This window comes from Tupaia chinensis, unplaced genomic scaffold (assembly GCF_000334495.1).
Source record: "Tupaia chinensis unplaced genomic scaffold, TupChi_1.0 Scaffold000511_1, whole genome shotgun sequence".
In the NCBI taxonomy this organism is placed as follows: Eukaryota; Metazoa; Chordata; class Mammalia; order Scandentia; family Tupaiidae; genus Tupaia; species Tupaia belangeri.
The window spans coordinates 2,557,110-2,574,626 of record NW_006160024.1 but is presented as its reverse complement, the minus strand read 5'-3'; the positions used below and the strand labels follow the sequence as shown (position 1 = coordinate 2,574,626).

Below are 17,517 nucleotides of genomic sequence, written 5' to 3'. Positions count from 1 at the left end.
TCCAAAAAAAAAAAAAAAAGACCAAGAATTCTAACAACTCAACAATAAAAAAAGACAGCCCAGTTTTAAAATATTTTTAAATGAGCAAAGGATCTGAATCTTTGTTTCTCCAAAGAAGAAACACAAGTAGTCAATAAGGACATGAAAAGATACTCAACATCATTAGCTATCAGGGGAATGTAAATCAAAACCACATTACCATTTTACATACCATTTTACATCCCCTGGGATGGCTATAATCAAAAGACAGGTAATAAGTATTGCAGGGATGTGAGGAAATTAGAACCCACACTCATTGTTGTCAGGGATGTCAAATGATATAGCCACTTTGGAAGACAATTTGGCAATTCCTCAGAAAGTGAGCATAGGGGCCAGCAGTTGGAGTAATGGCTAAATCACTAGACTCCCTAGTCAACCATGGTTCAAGTTCTGGACCCAGTGGCTTAAACTCATGCCAGATACATGTGCATGCATACCCAAGATATCCCGAGAGGAGAATGGAGGAGAAGGGATTGCGGCATGGCCACCCCCCTGGGGGGGTGATTTCTCTTTTTATGTCTCTGTCTTTCTGGTGAGCGTACGCACCTTATAGCAAAAGCCTCTCCAAAAAAAAAAAAGAAAGAAAGTGAGCACAGAGGCCCAACTGCAGTGGCATACACTGCTAAGATGCTATGCTCCACAGGCTGGGCCCACATCGGAAGCCTGAGTTTGATTCCCAGTCTCACCTAAAGGCTAAGCATAGTGGTATACACCTGTAATCCTAAAAGCTCAGGGAGGCTGAGGCAGGAGGATTGCAAGCTTAAGGCTAGCCTAGGCAACATAGCAAAAGACTATCTAAAAAAGAGCTGGGAGGCTGAAGCAGGAGATGATGACATGGCAAGGCCCTGCCTTAAAAATAAATAAATAAAAGGAAATGGTGATGTGGTGGTTGAGGTGGTTGGATCCTACACGGCTGACTGTTCAGTTTAGTCCTAGACCCAGTGGCTTGAAAGACACACCAGGCACGTGCACTTGTGTGCCCAGAGTCCTGAGAGAAGAATGGAAGAGAAGGAATAGTGGTATGGCCATATGGCCCTCCTCCCGTGGGGGTATTTTCTCTCTCTCTCTCTCTCTCTCTCTCTCTCTCTCTCTCTCTCTCTCTCTGTCTGTCTCTTTCTCTGGTGAGTACATACATCCTATAGCAAAGGGTAAAAAAGGAGAAGAGAAAAACAGTAAGTTATTGTTATTCTTTTTAATTTATTTTTCTTTGTTTTTTGTTTTTTGGTTTTTTTTTTCAGACTATTAGACCCAAAAAGGATGTTACCCACCATGTTGTCTTGCCTGTCAAAACCACACAGCCCGTTAGCATTAAACTCCAGCCCAGAACAGCCAATATTACAGGGTCACAGAAGCCAAAGTTGGAGCCGCCAAAACTTGTGGGCAAAGGGCTGACTTCAGGATGTGTTTCTTCGATGCCAAACGGTAAGCGTTCCAGCAGGACTCATCACCTGCATGAAGGTGGATCATCCACTGCAGGAGAACTGTCAAGAAAACCTGTGGGGTTACTCAATATGCAGGAATTGAAACCTATAAAGCAGCAAGTAACAGATCAAGGAAATGCTAAATGTATAGACTCTGTGGACAGTTCCCATGTTGAAAACCAATCTTCGGATATCTTTTTGAAAGAGATGAACAAAGAGAACTTGTCCCAAACCTTATTAGAACCTGAGAGGAAGCCAGATCCTGAATCATGTGCCATAACTAAGACAAAGACTAACTCTCATAATCCAATCAAGGGAAGTTTGGCTCCTAAACAGGCCATGGGCAAAAGTCCAGTGAATAGTGCTGTTCTTAAAGACAGAGTTAATAAGCAACTTGTTGGAGAAACACAAATCAGGACTCTACCAGTAAAGTCACAGCAATTGTCTAAAGGAGCAGGTCTTACAAGACCAGGAGAAAAACACGCAAGAACAGTTCCCTCTCACCATATTCAGACCTTTAATAGGACTCAAGTATTAAAGAAGCCAGTGGTCAAGGACATAAAGGTTAGTAGGAGTAAATACAAAGAACTAAAAGAAACTAAGTCACAGTCATACCTTGTTAATGAACAGAAAGTAAAAACTTCTAAACCCAGAATATACCCCAATTTGCCGCAGAGTGAGTATGGTAACAAACATCCAAATGTGAAGGAAAATCAGAAGTCCTCTCAACCTTATTTTAGACCTCCAACATCATGTGCACTTCAGAGATCAAAAGCCATAAGCCAGAGGTCTCATCTGACAACTGCCAAGTTTAATTCAGTTATTCCAAGCACCCCAAGCATTAGTGCAGATGGAACCAATGGTAATAAATACAACAACTTTCAACAAAAAGCACAGACTTTGGACTCCAAGCTGAAAAAGACCATTCCTCAGAATCATTTTCTGAATAAAACAGCTCCCAAAACACAAGCTGGTCGCATAACCATAAATAGGAAAGGAGTCCTAAATGAAACTCAAACTAATCCAGATACGAAAAAGAAGCCAACAGCAGAAGATCGAAGGTACTTTGTTAAATTCCAGAATTTTTCAACTTAGGATAATTAGGCAAATTGACCATCAAGAATACTTGGTCTGGGACCAGCAGTTAGCGTAATGGCTATGTCACTGGACTCCCATGTAGTTGACCATGATTCAAGTCCCAGACCTGGTGGCTTAGACTCAAGCCGGGTGCGTGTGCGTGCGTGCCCAAGATCCCGGGAGGAGAATGGAGGAGAAGGGATTGCGGTGCAGCATCCGCCGGGGGGTGATTTCTCACTTTCTGTCTGTCTGTCTTCTCTGTCTTTCTGGCAAGTACACGCACCTTATAGCAAAAGCCTCTCCAAAAAAAAAAAAAAAAAAAAGAATACTTGGTCTGGAAATCGGCCTTAAATAATGGCTCCTAAGTAATTTTTAACTGTGAACTTGAGAGAAACAAAGTTTTGAAGCAAATAGAACAAATATAGGTAGTTCCTGGCTTATGCTTTTTTCAACTTTTAAGATTGATTTAATGGGACATAACCCCATTGTAAGTTGAGGTATATCTGTATTAAGACTTGACAGAGCAAGGTGGTACATACATATGCTATAAGTTGTTCTCTGTAATTTTCTGTATGTTTGAAATCATTTGCTGCTGTCACTGTTACTGTGTTAGTTGAAATAGAGAATGAATGAGTAGCAAATAGGAGTTGCAGATGTAGACCATTGGTTCAAGATGTACCCTTCAGGGATTGAACAGCAATAGAGTAAGTCTGGTGAGAAAGAGCCAAGTACAGTCATCCCTCAGTATCTGAGAGGGATTGGTTCCAGGACCCTCCATGGATACCAAAATCCACAGATCCTCAAGTTCTTTATTTTAAATGGTTTAGTATTTGCATACAACCTTTGCTCATCCTTCCTTATATTTTGTATCATCTCTAGGTTACTTATAATACCTAATATAATGTAAATGCTATGTACATAGTTATTATAATATATATATATATATATATAAAGATTTTTCTCATAGGGTGCGTGTGCTCGCCAGAGAGATACAATGAGAGAGAAAATGAGAAACCACTCCTTCATTCTCCGCTCAGGATTTTAGCCACATGTGCACACATGATTTTCAGGTCACCAGGTCCAGGACTCAAACCACAGTCGGCCATATGAGAGTCCAGCACCTTAACCACCACACTACCTACTGACCCCATTTGTATAATTTTTTTATTGTTATTTCTTATTGTAGGTGTTTTTATTCCTGAGTATTTTTGATTCACTACTGGTTGAATCCATGGATTTGGAACCCACAGACACTGAGGGCCAATTGTCATGTATTCACATAGCTCGGAAGCAGGAATACGGTAGTCCTTTGTCAAGTAGACCAGTGATTAAGTCTGGAAAAGTTATCAGAGAATAACAAATAGGAAATTTCCATATGTCTTAGTGGACCAAGTTTTAGAAAGTAAACTATAGTTCAAGTACAGAGTTCAGATGGTAAAAGTCAGGCTCTTCATTTGCTGGGAATACTACTAGTATATGTGATGCTTGAAACTGAGATAAATAGTTTTGTACACTTTCTGCATAAAAGCGTGAGTGACAGTGCCAATACTCTCAAAATCCATGCTCCTTGGTGGTAAATGTCATCTAGACCCTCAGGTCCTGACAATCATTGATCTATTTTTTCTTATACTTTGGACCAGACATCGGGTCATATGAGTGACCCTCCCGCTAGAAGCACATACGTATACCTGATTGAAGTAGAAAATAAAGACATTCCTGACAAGAGTGAAAGGAGCTTATAAAATTAGATAGTACGTAACTAGAGTAGAAGGAAGTAAAGGCAGGATTTAGTCTCTAGGCACAGCTCTGAACACCACCAACAAGCTCTTTGCCCTCCTGAAGACACAGAAAATAAGCAACTTAATAATGCAAGTGATTTGATCAAGAAGGTAGGGTCTGGATGGCTTCTTTATATAGAAAGGTCGGGGGGGAGGGTTGGGGGAGACTTTAAGTAGTGACACCTGATAGACAGTTCCTGGCTTAGGCTTTTTTTTAACTTAAGATTGATTTAATGGGACATAACCCCATTGTAAGTTGAGGTATATGTGTATTAAGACTTGACAGAGCTAGGTGGTACATACATGTGCTATAAGTCAAATATAGCAACAAGAAGATAAAAAGCTGGGAAAAAGCTGGTGACAAAAAGGATGACAAGCCTGAGCAGGACAAGTGATTAAAAAGGGAGGGAGTCTTGGAGTCAGCAGGTGGCATGATAGTTAAGGCACTGGGCTCCCACATGGCTGACTGTGGTTCGAGTCCTGGACCTGGTGACTTGAAAATCACACTAGGCACTTGTGTGTGCATCCCCAGAATCCCAGGAAGAGAGAGGAGGAGGAGGAATTACAGCATGCACATCGCCCCTCTCACTGTCTCTGTCTCCCTCCCACGAGCACATATACCTATAAAAAGGAAAAAGAAGGGAGGGAGTCTGTGGAGAGGCTTAGATTGATTCACTCATTTCTCGAGAGTTTCTTCAGCACTTGCGATGAGCCAGGCACTGGAAGATACAGTGGTGAGCACAGGCCCAGTCTCTACCCTTATGGAGCTTATTGTTGGGTGTATGCATGGAAAGACTGGAGTAAAATTACAGCATTGAGATTTTAGGAATGAATTAGCATTAGGAAAGGAAAGTTCCTTCTTTGTTTATGAAGACTCAGGAGATAAGAAGAATACTAGAAATATAAAGGGAAGACTTGCCAGACGTCTCAACTTCTACCATTAGCTAAATGGTTAGAATGAAGGTGAATAGGGAGGAGCTGGGGCTGAAACAAGCACTGTACAGTTTGTGCTTTGGAGTCAAAGAGAGAAACAAGGTTAATAAGCATTCACTCTTTCAAAAATTAGTTCTTGGCATTCTGGAAAAAGCAAAACTATAAGGACAGAAAAAAAAGAGAGAGAGTACAATGATTGACAGGGCCTGGGGGTTCAGGGGATAGGGTTGATTACCAAGCAGCATGAAGGAATTGTGGAGGGTGTTGGCACTGTCCATATGTCGATCACAGATATAGTTACATGACTTCATGCATTTGTCAAAACTCACAGAATTGCAGGGACCAGCAGTTAGCGTAATGGCTATGTCGCTGGACTACTACATAGTCGACCGTGGTTCGAGTCCTGGCCCATGTGGTTTAAACTCATGCTGGGCGCATGTGCGTGCATGCCCAAGATCCCGAGAGGAGAATGGAAGAGAAGGGATTGCGGTGTGGCCATCCCCTCTGGGGGGTGATTTCTCGCTTTCTGTCTCTATGTCTCTCTCTGTCTGTCTGGCGAGCGCATGTGCCCTATAGCAAAACCCTCTCCAAAAAAAAAAAACTCAAAAAACAAAACTCACAGAATTGCACACCCAAAAGTGAATTTTACTGTATGTTATATGTTATAGTGTGTGCTGATACTGAGCTAGACACTGGACATCCAAAGTTTCTGCATCCATGGAGCTCACATTCTAGTGGAGGTTGATTAAATAAGACAAGATAATTACAGAGAATTATCTCTTCAAGGAATGTCATTTGAGCAGAGAACTGAAGGTGTAAGACCCTGAGACAGGAATGAGCTTGGGCCTAGAAACTGAAAGGATGCCAGAGCTCATGGAGGGTAGCAAGTGAGAGGGAGGGTGCTATGACGTGAGGTTAGAGAATGGGCAGGAGCCAAATTATGCTGTGCCTTTCAGCCATGGGAAACATTTTGCATTTTATTCCAAGAGCCATGGTAAGTCTTTAGCCATGACACAATCTGGTTTACATCTTAAAGGGCCATTCTAGCTACCACACACACACACACACACACACACACATACACACACACACACACTGAATTTGACAGGGTTAGATGGAAGCAAGGAGATGAGTTGGGAGGCTGCAGCATTTTAGACAGAAGATGACGATACTGACTTTATACAGCGATGTGCCAGAGGTGGGGAAAAAAGAGGGACATCTCAAGGACAACTCCTGGTTTTGGTTCCTAACAACTAGATGGATTGGGTGCTATTTACCAAAAGAAGACTGGAAACAGATTTGGAGGTAAAAATCAACAGCTTTTTATCAGCTAGGCAGCAGATTTTATAGTTTGGGGCTCAAGGGAAAGATCTGGGCTAAAATGTACATTTGCAAGTCATCAACAAATAGTTGTTATTTAAAGAAGCTCAAGAATCTACATTGGGAAAAAAAAAAAAAAATCTACATCGAAGTCCCTGAATTGACATGTCTTGGTGACCTCCCCCAGAAAACAGTCTATTGCCTGCTTAGAAGCAGGAGTTGAGGACATGAACAGTAGAAGAGAGCAATATTAGGACCTGGCACCATCAGAGACCAGGTATTTAAGAAAAGAGGCTGGAAAGGATTGATATAGTTTATAATAGGGATGGAGTCATGTGTGATCAGGACAGGGCTAAGGCGTGGGTTGAGTGACAGGTAGAATGCTTACTATGGGAGAAACAGAGAACTGAGTTAGTGACCTCAGAGGGAGAGAGGGTTGTCTTAGGAAGCGTCAGATACAGCATACAGTGAAATGAAATCAAGAATAGTGACACGCAGTTGCCACCTGGCAATCTGCCCACCCAAGAGCCTTTTTGGGTATACTTTCCTTTCTTTTCTATTAAACCTTATTTTCTACCTGAAAAAAAAAAAAAAAAAAAACGAATAGTCACAAAGTCAAAGGAGTTGAAGGCTAAGATGCTGGCTGCTGACTGCCGGTCATCTAGTAATCCTGGCATCTGCCTTCCTAAAAATGGGGGCAATCCAGTGCTGTCATTACCCATTTGTGAATTGACTTTTAATTCCATTTTCCTGACTGTTATCATTAGTTTATGCATATCATGTACTTTAGAAGATTAACAATGTTAAAAAAAAAATAAGCTAAAATCACCCTTTGTCTTCAATTGCGTAACAGGAAACAACTAGAAGAATGGCAGAAATCTAAGGGGAAAATCTATAAACGGCCTCCTATGGAACTTAAAACAAAAAGAAAAGTAAAAGAGGAAATGAATATTTCATGCTGGAAGAGCATTGAAAAAGAAGAAGAGGATAAGAAAGCCCAACTTGAACTGTCCAACAAAATTAACAATACTCTGAGCGAATGTCTACAGCTCATTGAAGGGGTGAGTGAGGAAGATAAGCTCCCAGAACTTTGGCCCAGAGTCCTAGAATTTTTAAACTAATTTCTCAACTATAGTATAGGGGAGATAACCTTCCTCTGATCATGACATACACATAAATAGTGGCTTTGATATGCCAGGCATTTCGTAACCACTTATCTTATATAATAACAACTATTTTTTTTAACAGACCACAGATTAGTTTATTTTTAACACCCATCATGCCATGAATTCATAGGGAATAGGTTCCAGTAGCTCAGGCTCCTTTCCATTGGTTCTCACAGTGTGCTTCTCTGGGTGGAGCAGGCTGGCGCTTTAGTTGAACCCAGGTACCTTTCTCTTTGGCTTCTTTCTTTTTCTGGTCATTTTCCTTCACACGTTTTAGGAGGCTATCTCTGCTCTTAGAATGTTTAATATGCTCAATACACACATTGATTCTCTTGGCAAGAATCTCGCCCTTAACTTGTTTGTTCACAACAATGCCAACAGCATGCTGGGTAACATCGTAGACTCTTCCAGTTTTGCCATGGTAACATTTGTGGGCATTCCTTTTTGAACAGTACCCATTCCCTTAATATCTACAATATCACCTTTCTTGTAGATTCGCATGTATGTCGCCAAAGGAACAACTCCATGTTTTCTAAAAGGGCTAGAGAAGTTCTTTCCCTTTGTGTTCGTCATTTTGGTTAATTACGGGAAGATGGCGGTTCTGGCCAAAGGGCTATAATAACAACTGTTACTATGCCCACTTTACAAATGAAACTGAGACACAGAGAAGTTGGGAAACTAACCCAAGTACTCTGACTCCTAAGGGCATCTTCAGGTATCGAAATCCAGAGAATAAGCATTTAATATTTGGATATGAAACTGAATTCAAAAGGCAAGATTATGTGTATATTATATCTTGCATACTGTAATAAGGATAAAGTAGATGGTAGGCAAAGGATATGATCCTTAGGAGATTCCCTGAAGGAAAAATATATTAATAAAGCATAATGGGATAGGGCCAGCAGGTGACACGATGGTTAAGGTGCTGAATTTCCACATGGTCAACCACAGTTTGAGTCTCAGACCTGGATGCTTAAAAATCACGCTGGACATGTGTGTGTGCGTGTGCCCAAAATTGCAGGAGAAGGGATTGCAGCATGGTGATCCCCCTTAGTGGGTAATTTCTTACTTTCATTCTTTCTGTCTCTCCCCAGAGTGTGTACATTCCCCATGGCAAAAACCTAAAAAAGGATAAATAGAGGGATAGCCCATGGCCTGGTAGTTAAGGGAGCTGGATCACACATGACCAGTCATGCAGTTTGAGTCCCACACTTGGTGACTTGAAAACATCCCAAGCTCTTATGCATGCATGCCCAAAATCCTGACAGAATGGAGTCTTTCTGTCTCTCCCCAGAGTGTGTACATTCCCCATGGCAAAAACCTAAAAAAGGATAAATAGAGGGATAGCCCATGGCCTGGTAGTTAAGGGAGCTGGATCACACATGACCAGTCATGCAGTTTGAGTCCCACACTTGGTGACTTGAAATCACTCCGGGTGCATGTATATGCATGCCCAAAATCCTGACAGAATGGAGAGATGGAGAAGGGATTGAGGGTGCTTTCTCCCTCTCCCTTTATCTCTGTCTCTTTGTCTCTCTGATGCTCATACATGTCCTCTGACGAATTTAAATGTAATTTTTAATTTTTTTTTCTATCTAGAAATTCTCTTATATAGCTATTAGAGTTACTAGGTAATGAATGTGTCCTCCAGAACTCTAAATTTTTCTTTCATACTGTTCATTTCGTGTTCATTGCACTGCATTGGATTCTGGGAAAATTTCACAGATAAATTTTCAGCTCGTTGATTTGTCAGTGGCATCTATGCCCTTGTTCTGTCCTTCCATTAGTTCTGTATTCATAAAGTCCATTCTAGTTTTTATGACAATAGTGTTCTCTTAACAATCTGAAGCTACTGACTATGATACTCTTAAAATGGACTCCTATTTGCTCCATTAACTGTTTGCTCCAATGTTCATTCTTGTTTTTTGTTTGTTTTTAATTCAGGATAGCATGCATGCTTGCACAAGACAGGAGCACCCTCCACAGGGCTTGGTCATGCTACAATATCCTTTCTCCTGTTCTCCAGCCCACCAGGGTCCATGGTGCATGTGCACAAACCCAGCATGTTTTCAGGTCACTAAACGGGGGGACTCAAACAACAGTAAGCATGGGGCTTCCAGCTTGGCAGTCTGGTAGCTACCAGTCCATATAGAGACTGGGCCTGTTTATACCTCTTCCGTATAATGCAAGTTTTCTCAAACACAAGTAATTCTCAGTGATGAGCTTACCTTTGTATCTACCCATCTACCCCATCTCAATAGGAGCAGGAAGTGCTGCTTGGCTAAGTGTGTGCCAGTACCTGGGTTACTGAATTTAGTAGTATGTCCCCCTCCTCCTGTTCCCTGTCACTGTCCTGCTCTGGTCACAAACCAGGAGACCAAACAAGCAAAGCCACTTCTAAGTTCCTTTTTGTGCGATTTAGCCCTCTTTAAATATATACCTGCATGAACCACCAGCACACACACACATACACATCCCTATGACCTTTGCTTACCTGCACATTAAAATTATGGAATATGGACCAGCAGATGGCATAATGGTTATGGCACTGGACTCCTACATAGTCGACTGTGGTTCAAGTCCTACTCTCGGCAACTTAAACTCACTTTAGACTTGTGTGTGTGTGTGTGTGCCCAAGATCCTGAGAGGAGAATGGAAGAGAAGGGATCACAGCATGGCCATCTCCCCCACCCCCGCCCTGGGCAGGGGGGAGGGAGGATTCCTTGCTTTCTGTCGCTCCAGTAAGTGCATGCACCCTATACCAAAAACCTCTCTTTAAAAAAATGGAGTATTATGAATACTAAGAAATGTTCATTTCTCTAGGGTTTGTTTTGTTGTTTTTGTACCACACAAAAATGTAGAACACAGGTCATGTGGTGGCACAGAGGCAGCACAACACTCTGCCATGCTGACCCCACATGGGGAGGTCCCAGTTCATAATCTGAGGCCTCCCTCCATGTGCCAGGCATATGCCTACATTCCTGGCTGGCTAAGGCTGGGGACGGATCACAGTGAAGACCCTGTTGAATGTGGCAGTCTCTCTGCCTCTCTTGCTCAAAATAAATAAAATATAGGGAACATAATCCTGACCTTCAGTTATAATAAATATTTTTCTGTGTATTTGGTCACATGTAGCTTAAAATTGAGTGATTGGTGTCAAAACCCACTAAAATGTACAGTTAAAATGCATGCATTTTGAGACCAGCAGATGGCATAACGGTTGCATCACTGGACTCCCATGTAGTAGACCACAGTTCAAGTTCTGGACCCGGTGGCTTAAACTCATGCCGGGCATGTGTGCATGCGTGCCCAAGATCCCAAGAGGAGAATGGAGAAGGGATTGTGATGTGGCCATCCCCCCAGGGGGTGATTTCTTGCTTTCTGTCTCTGTCTTTCTCCGTGTCTCTGGTGAGTGCACGTGCCCTATAGCAAAAAAATCTCTAAAAAGAAGAAAGCATGCATTTTATTATATGTATGTATACCTCAATTAAATTGAATTTTTTTTACAGAGATTCTTGTTATAGGACATGTGCACTCACCAGAAACACAGAGAGAGACAGAGAGACAGAAAGCAAGAAAGTGAGAAATCCAGAAAAGATAAATCCATAGAGACAGAAAGCAGATTAGTGGTTTCCAGGGGCTGGGGGAAGAGGAAACTGGAGTGACTGCTAATGAGACCAGGGGGTGTTTGGGGGACGAAGAAATGTTCTGGAACAAGGTAAAAGTGATGGTTGCACAAACCTGTGGTGTAGAGGATGCCACTGTGTTGTGCACTCTTAAATGGTTAATTTTTTTTTTTTTTTTTTTTTTTTTTTGCCATGCGCTTACCAGAGAGAGACAGAGGGAGGGAAAGTGAGAAGTCACCCTCTGGGAGGATGGCCACACCACAGTCCCTTCTCCTCCATTCCCTTCTTAGGATTTTGGGCACACCATAGACACACCCAGTGTGATTTTCAGGTTGCCGAGTCTGGGACTCAAACCATCACTGACCATGTGGGAATCCAGTGCTTTAACCACTATGTTACTTGCTGGCTCCTAAAATTGAAATTATTAAAAATTCAAAAATATTAGCACATTGATTTCTGCATACCTGTTGTGATAAATATTAGAAGATTTGAGAATAATAGTGAAATGATAATAATTATCTCTGGGTGTTTTCTTTTTTACAGGGTGTATCTTCTAATGAAATATTTACCATATTGTCCAGCATTCCTGAGGCTGAAAAATTCGCTAAATTCTGGATCTGCAAAGCCAAGTTGTTGGCTCATAAAGGCAGCTTTGATGTTATTGGACTATATGAAGAAGCCATTAAAAATGGAGCAACAGTGAGTATCTACCATGGGCATGTGGGATGACTTCTTAAAATTCTTTATCATGTGAGTTCTGTTTGCAATACAGCAATTGTGTAATGCAGTATTAGATTTCTAGTTCACTTCATTAAGTGATATACAGACCACAAAGTATAATATATGTACATAAATTATCCTTCATGAACATTTTAATTTAAATATTTATGTCATGGGCTGCAGGTGATGTAAGTGATGAAGGCCCCAAACTCCCACATAGCCAACCATGGTTAAAGTCCCATACTTGGAGGCTTGAAACACACACCAGGCACATGTGCAAGTGTGCCCAAAATCCCAAGAGGAGACTGGAGGGATGTGGAGTGGCCATTCCCCATGGGGGAGGGGGGTTACTTTTAGTTTTCTTTCCCTCTCTAGTGAGCACCCTATAACAAACTAAAAAATGCTAACAAAGATTGTGTTCGATGGATGGGATTTTGGGTGATTTCCTTGTTGATTTTAACCTATTGTTAAATTTTCTACAATGAAGCAGATGACTTTCATGCTAAAAATTAAGCTGAGGTAACCCTAAAAATATGTGATATATGATATATTTTCTGTATGGCTAGCTTTCCATCTTTGGACCAGAATCTTTATGTGGGAATACATTAGTGGGATCATAAAGATCAACAGGAAAACAGAACTTGATTTAGAAAAATTTCATTATAGACAAGTTTAAATACATCTCTTCATTAAAGTCAAGTATCCCGCCATTAACCAAAATTTTCTCTGTTTCTTCATTTTTTCTCATAAAGCTGTAAAACTAAGACCTTTTAAGTGTTATTTATAGCTAGAAACTTAAAAAAGAAACATTTTTATTGTAAAAGTTAAAGTTTCTTAACTCATATTTTTCATGAATGTTTTTAACATTGTTTGTGTATTTTCTTTCTTCCTTCTAGCCAATACAAGAGTTGCGAGAAGTTGTTCTTAATATTTTGCAAGACTTAAACAGAAACGAGGAAGGTATTATTATTTTTGTATTTAAATTCATTCCCTCTAGCCGTACAAGTAAAAAGTATCACTCAGGAATACATGGGGAATAAAGAAAGCAACTATAGATCTGCTGAAATGCTGCTACTTTTTGATTTCTACGTCCTAGCTCCCTCAGCCATTGTCATCAGGTGATTTATTTCAGTTATTATAAGCGAATATCCTGCTCAACACTGAAATAAAAGTTGTTTCTACTGGAGACGCCTAGAGTGTCTTGTCTCCCTGGAATTCTAGGTAGGAGAAGACAAATAGTTCTTTATCAGAAAACACTAGCACTTACCGTGCTAAATTCATTTTATCCCTTTTTAAATAGCCATTCCAGGAATCTCTTCACTTAGTTAACCATTACCATCATAGATAAAAACTTTAAAGGACTCTTCTATGTGAAATATTGTGCTATATACAGTGAGTGCATACTGTAATTGCTTATGATACTTGTTATATGACTGGGGAAGTAACATGAATTCTTATCTTAGAAGGTTTCTAAAGTCTTTTTCCTTTATGAGTCAGTCAAGTCGTGTGGACTTACAGTTACATAACCCATGACTTTTGAAAATAAGGTTATAGAGTCCATAAGTTCAGTGATACACTGAAGCTGGGAATGATGGTAGAGTTCAGATGTTTGGTTATAGTACATGGCAATGTTCTTCAAAGGGATTAAAAGAAGAAACAAGAATCTGTGCCTTTGCTTCCTGTTGGCTCTATTGACCTTTCTCAGGGCCTTACCTGCTAGCTACAATGTCTGTCTGTCTCAGTCTAATTTCTTCCTTTCATTTTGTTGGTTGTGGTTGAGCTACCATAAAAATATAAAGTATTTTTCACCCACTGTCCAAGGTAATAACCATGTGTGGCATTCGGGGGGGCAGGGACGATGGGGGAGGGAATGGGGAGTTTAGCGTTAGTTGGTCCTAGAGAATATAGAAAATTGATCTAGGGACCAGCAGTTAGCATAATGGCTATGTCGCTGGACTCCTATGTAGTCGACCGTGATTTGCGCCCCGGACCTGGTGGCTTAAAATTCATGCCAGGCATGTGTGCATGTGTGCCCAAGATCCTGAGAGGAGAATGGAGGAGAAGGGATTGTGGCGTGGCCAATCCCCCTATGGGGGTGATTTCTTGCTTTCTGTCTCTCTGTCTGTCTCCATCTGGCAAGCGCAAGTGCCCTATAGCAAAAACCTCTCCAACAAAAAAAAAGAAAAGAAAATTGATCTAATCTATGGGGTAAAGGGAAAGGTCCAGGGATTTGTCCCTAAAAGAGCACTCTTGAATGTGAAAAAGAGGAGCCAGCAGGTGGCATGATGGTTAAGGTGCTGGACTCCCACATGGTCGAACGTGGTTCAAATCCCAGACCTGGTGGCTTGCTTTCTTGCTTTCCCTTTTTCTCTCTTTCTACCTCTGGTCAAATAAAAATATAATAACATATAAATTAGATAAATAAATAATTATTTTAAGGTATTTAAAGAAAAAACAAATGAATAAGAGACTGGGGGCATGTTGAAAGGATATGAAAGATTCATCTGAAAGTGGCAAGGGGAACCGAAGTCTATCCAGAGGGCTGGTTAGGGAGTAGCCTGAGGTAACAGTGTTACTGCAGGACTTAGCAGAAAAAAATCAGTTTTAAGTCCCACTTGAAATTAATCATGATCTAGTATATAGAGTCCATTAGGAACACTGGGAAATCATTGAATGTATGACTTTTTTATTTTAATGAATTTTAGCTTAAGTATTAAATCACTTGTCTTCCTGGCTTGCACAGAAATAACCTCTGACTGTTTAGTTGCTGAAACTAATAAAACATCAGTAGAAGAGCTGGTCATGAAGATGGAATCTGAAAAGCCTTGTCTTTCTCCAAAAGAGAGGGAACAGGTTGTAGCAGTACCCCAGATAACCAAGGCAGAACCACAGAATCACCCTGGTATCAAATTACAGATCGCCTCAATCCCAAGGTAAGCAAACTCTAAAGCATGCTCTGTGTTCAAATTCTGGCTCTCAGCTTCTCCTTCGCATATCCAGAATGGCAGCAGTTTGTAGATAATTCTGCTGCACATGAGCCCAAGATGGCCTAATCCATCTTTGGCATTTGGGAAGAAGCTGGGGGTGAGAGGTTGGAACCACTGACAGGAGGGCGATGTCTTTCTTCTGCTCACACCACCATCCCCTCCCACCGCCCCGATAAGACCTGACCCGCAGTAAGGAAGGTGCTGCTGGAGTCAGGAAGGATATTGTGGTGGATTCACTCCCTCCTGGAATCGGTCCTGCATCCTCACTCTCATTGGTCCTGCACCTACCCTTTCTGCCTGCCCTCACGCAGATTTGGGGCGTAGGATGGACAGAAAGTTTCAAGCTAGGGCAGCCTTTGTAACTGTGGGAAAGAAGGGACAGTGAATAAGCACAGAGAAGGCAGTTGAGTCTGTCAGAGACTGCTCATAATATCAGAAGTATTCCATTTTTATCAAGTGTAAGTTTAAAGCAGAATCTGTAATAATTTAAGGCATTGTGTCTGGATGTTATTTTCTGAAACATTAGTGTGGTATCGCTCTTCGGCATTTGTTATGTTAAAGGGGGAAGTCCAGACAATAGCACCAGAACAACAGTTCTATACTTTGGTTTCCTGGAAAGCACAGCCAGGCCTCTTCATCCCTGAGCTCCTCACAGTGGATGAGAGCAGGCAGTCGATCTGGTTATTCTGATAACCACGTTTTGTTGGCTCCAGACTTATTATGAGAGCTTTTTAGCAGACTTGCCTGCAAGATTTACTTTGGCTAATGTGATCAGTGCATTTGTGAATTGTAGACAAGTTTCACTGCATAGAATTGTAGATGAGGTTCACTGCAGGCTACTTTTTGTTGGAATTTGTTTACCAGGAAGATGCCCAGTTTGTTTCCATTTTAATTTGTGATTTGGTCAACAATTTTTTTCTTTTTTGGGGGGTGGGGATAGGTGGGGCCCAGAGGGTATGTGTACTCACTGGAGAGAGATGGACAGAGACAGAGCGAGAGTGAGAAAACATTCTGCATGGGGAAGCTTTGTTCTTCAGGATTTGGGGCACTCTTGCATATGCACCCAGTGTGTTTCTAAAGCCGCAACTCATACAGCAAGTGCAGCCATGTTGAGGCCTGCTAACTTAACCTCCTCTCCACCAGCTAACCTGGCCCACCATCTGGAAAGATGTTTTTTGGATAATTTACTTTTTTGAATAATTTTCAAAGCTAGAAAGAATCTTAGGATTCACTCATTCAACCAAATTTGATGTTCCAATTTCCTTAAAACCTGTCAACTCATTCAAAAGTATATGGAATAGGGCCAACCCATGGCATGGTGTTTGGGGTGCCTGGATCCCACATGGACTACCATGCAGTTCAAGTCCCAGACCTAGCAGCTAGAGAAACATGCAAGGCAAGTGCGCGTGCATCCCAAAATCCCAAAAAGAGGGAGAGATGGAAGAGAAGGGATTGCAGTATGACTATTCCCCATGGGAGGATACTTTCTCACTTTCCCTCTTTGTCTCTCTCTCTCGCTAATGAGCACATGTGCCTTCTGGCAAAGGTAAAAAAAAATAAAGTTTATAGAGTAAACAAACACCAACTGCCTAGTAGCTGACTTCAAATAAAAATCACTCTTCACACTTGATTCAGTACATCTCTATGCTTTAAACCATCCAAGAGCAAATAGACACCAACCAGTACATTCTGGAAATCAGGGAAAAGTCGTGTTAGGACAAGAGCTGCTTTGGACAGATCTCTTAGATCAATCTAAGTTGAAACATCTGTCATGTTTTATCATGAAGTAAAAAACAAAGAATAATAAAAAGAAGTTTTAAAAGTTAAAAGGTTCTGAATGTATCTCTTATCTCTCAGCTTAAGTGGAATGCCAGAAGTGCAAGACATGAAGCTCATCACTCCTGTGCGGCGTTCAGCAAGGATCGAGCGGGCAGTGTCCCGCTACCCAGAAATGCTGCAGGAACATGATTTAGTGGTGGCATCTCTTGACGAGCTATTAGAAGTAGAAGATACAGAGTGTTTCATATTTCGTAAAAATGAGGCTTTGCCTGTTACATTAGGGTTTCAAGTTCTTGAATCATAATTTTTTGATGCTTCTTTAAAAAAATAAAATGAAAGTGTTTCCGAGCCTCTGTGAGACAAGAAATGCCCTTGTACAGATAACCTCAAAAAATATGTATCATGGAGCGGTATCATGGATGTAGATTATGGTCTAAGAGCCTAGGAAGTAATCGTCTGAACTTATTATCAAATTTTATATCCCCCTGCAAAGGCTTCAGTTTGTGTATTTAAGACTGTAGGTTGCTTTAGTTTTACAGCATCTAAATTTCAAACTATTCAATATCCCGTAAGTATGGTTAAAAAACAAAAATTACAGTTTATTAACCTGCTTTAATTCCAGCATAGACTTTTTTTTTTTTTTTTTTTTTTCATTTCAAAGGTGGCCCCAA

General features: G+C 41.1%; 1 protein-coding gene across 2 annotated transcripts in view; it reads left to right on the top strand.

The window, feature by feature from the left end:
• CKAP2L (cytoskeleton associated protein 2L) overlaps positions 1-17,496 on the top strand; it is a 27,335-nt gene extending 9,839 nt beyond the window's left edge. For both annotated transcript variants that reach the window (XM_006156656.3, XM_014590944.2), the window contains exons 4-9: positions 1,278-2,521; positions 7,422-7,629; positions 11,904-12,059; positions 12,977-13,040; positions 14,824-15,013; positions 16,925-17,496. In XM_006156656.3, coding sequence (XP_006156718.1) covers positions 1,278-2,521; positions 7,422-7,629; positions 11,904-12,059; positions 12,977-13,040; positions 14,824-15,013; positions 16,925-17,150 — 2,088 coding nt within the window. In that variant the 3' untranslated portion in view covers positions 17,151-17,496. The remainder of the gene's footprint in view (positions 1-1,277; positions 2,522-7,421; positions 7,630-11,903; positions 12,060-12,976; positions 13,041-14,823; positions 15,014-16,924) is intronic.
• The last annotated feature ends 21 nt before the right edge of the window (positions 17,497-17,517 follow it).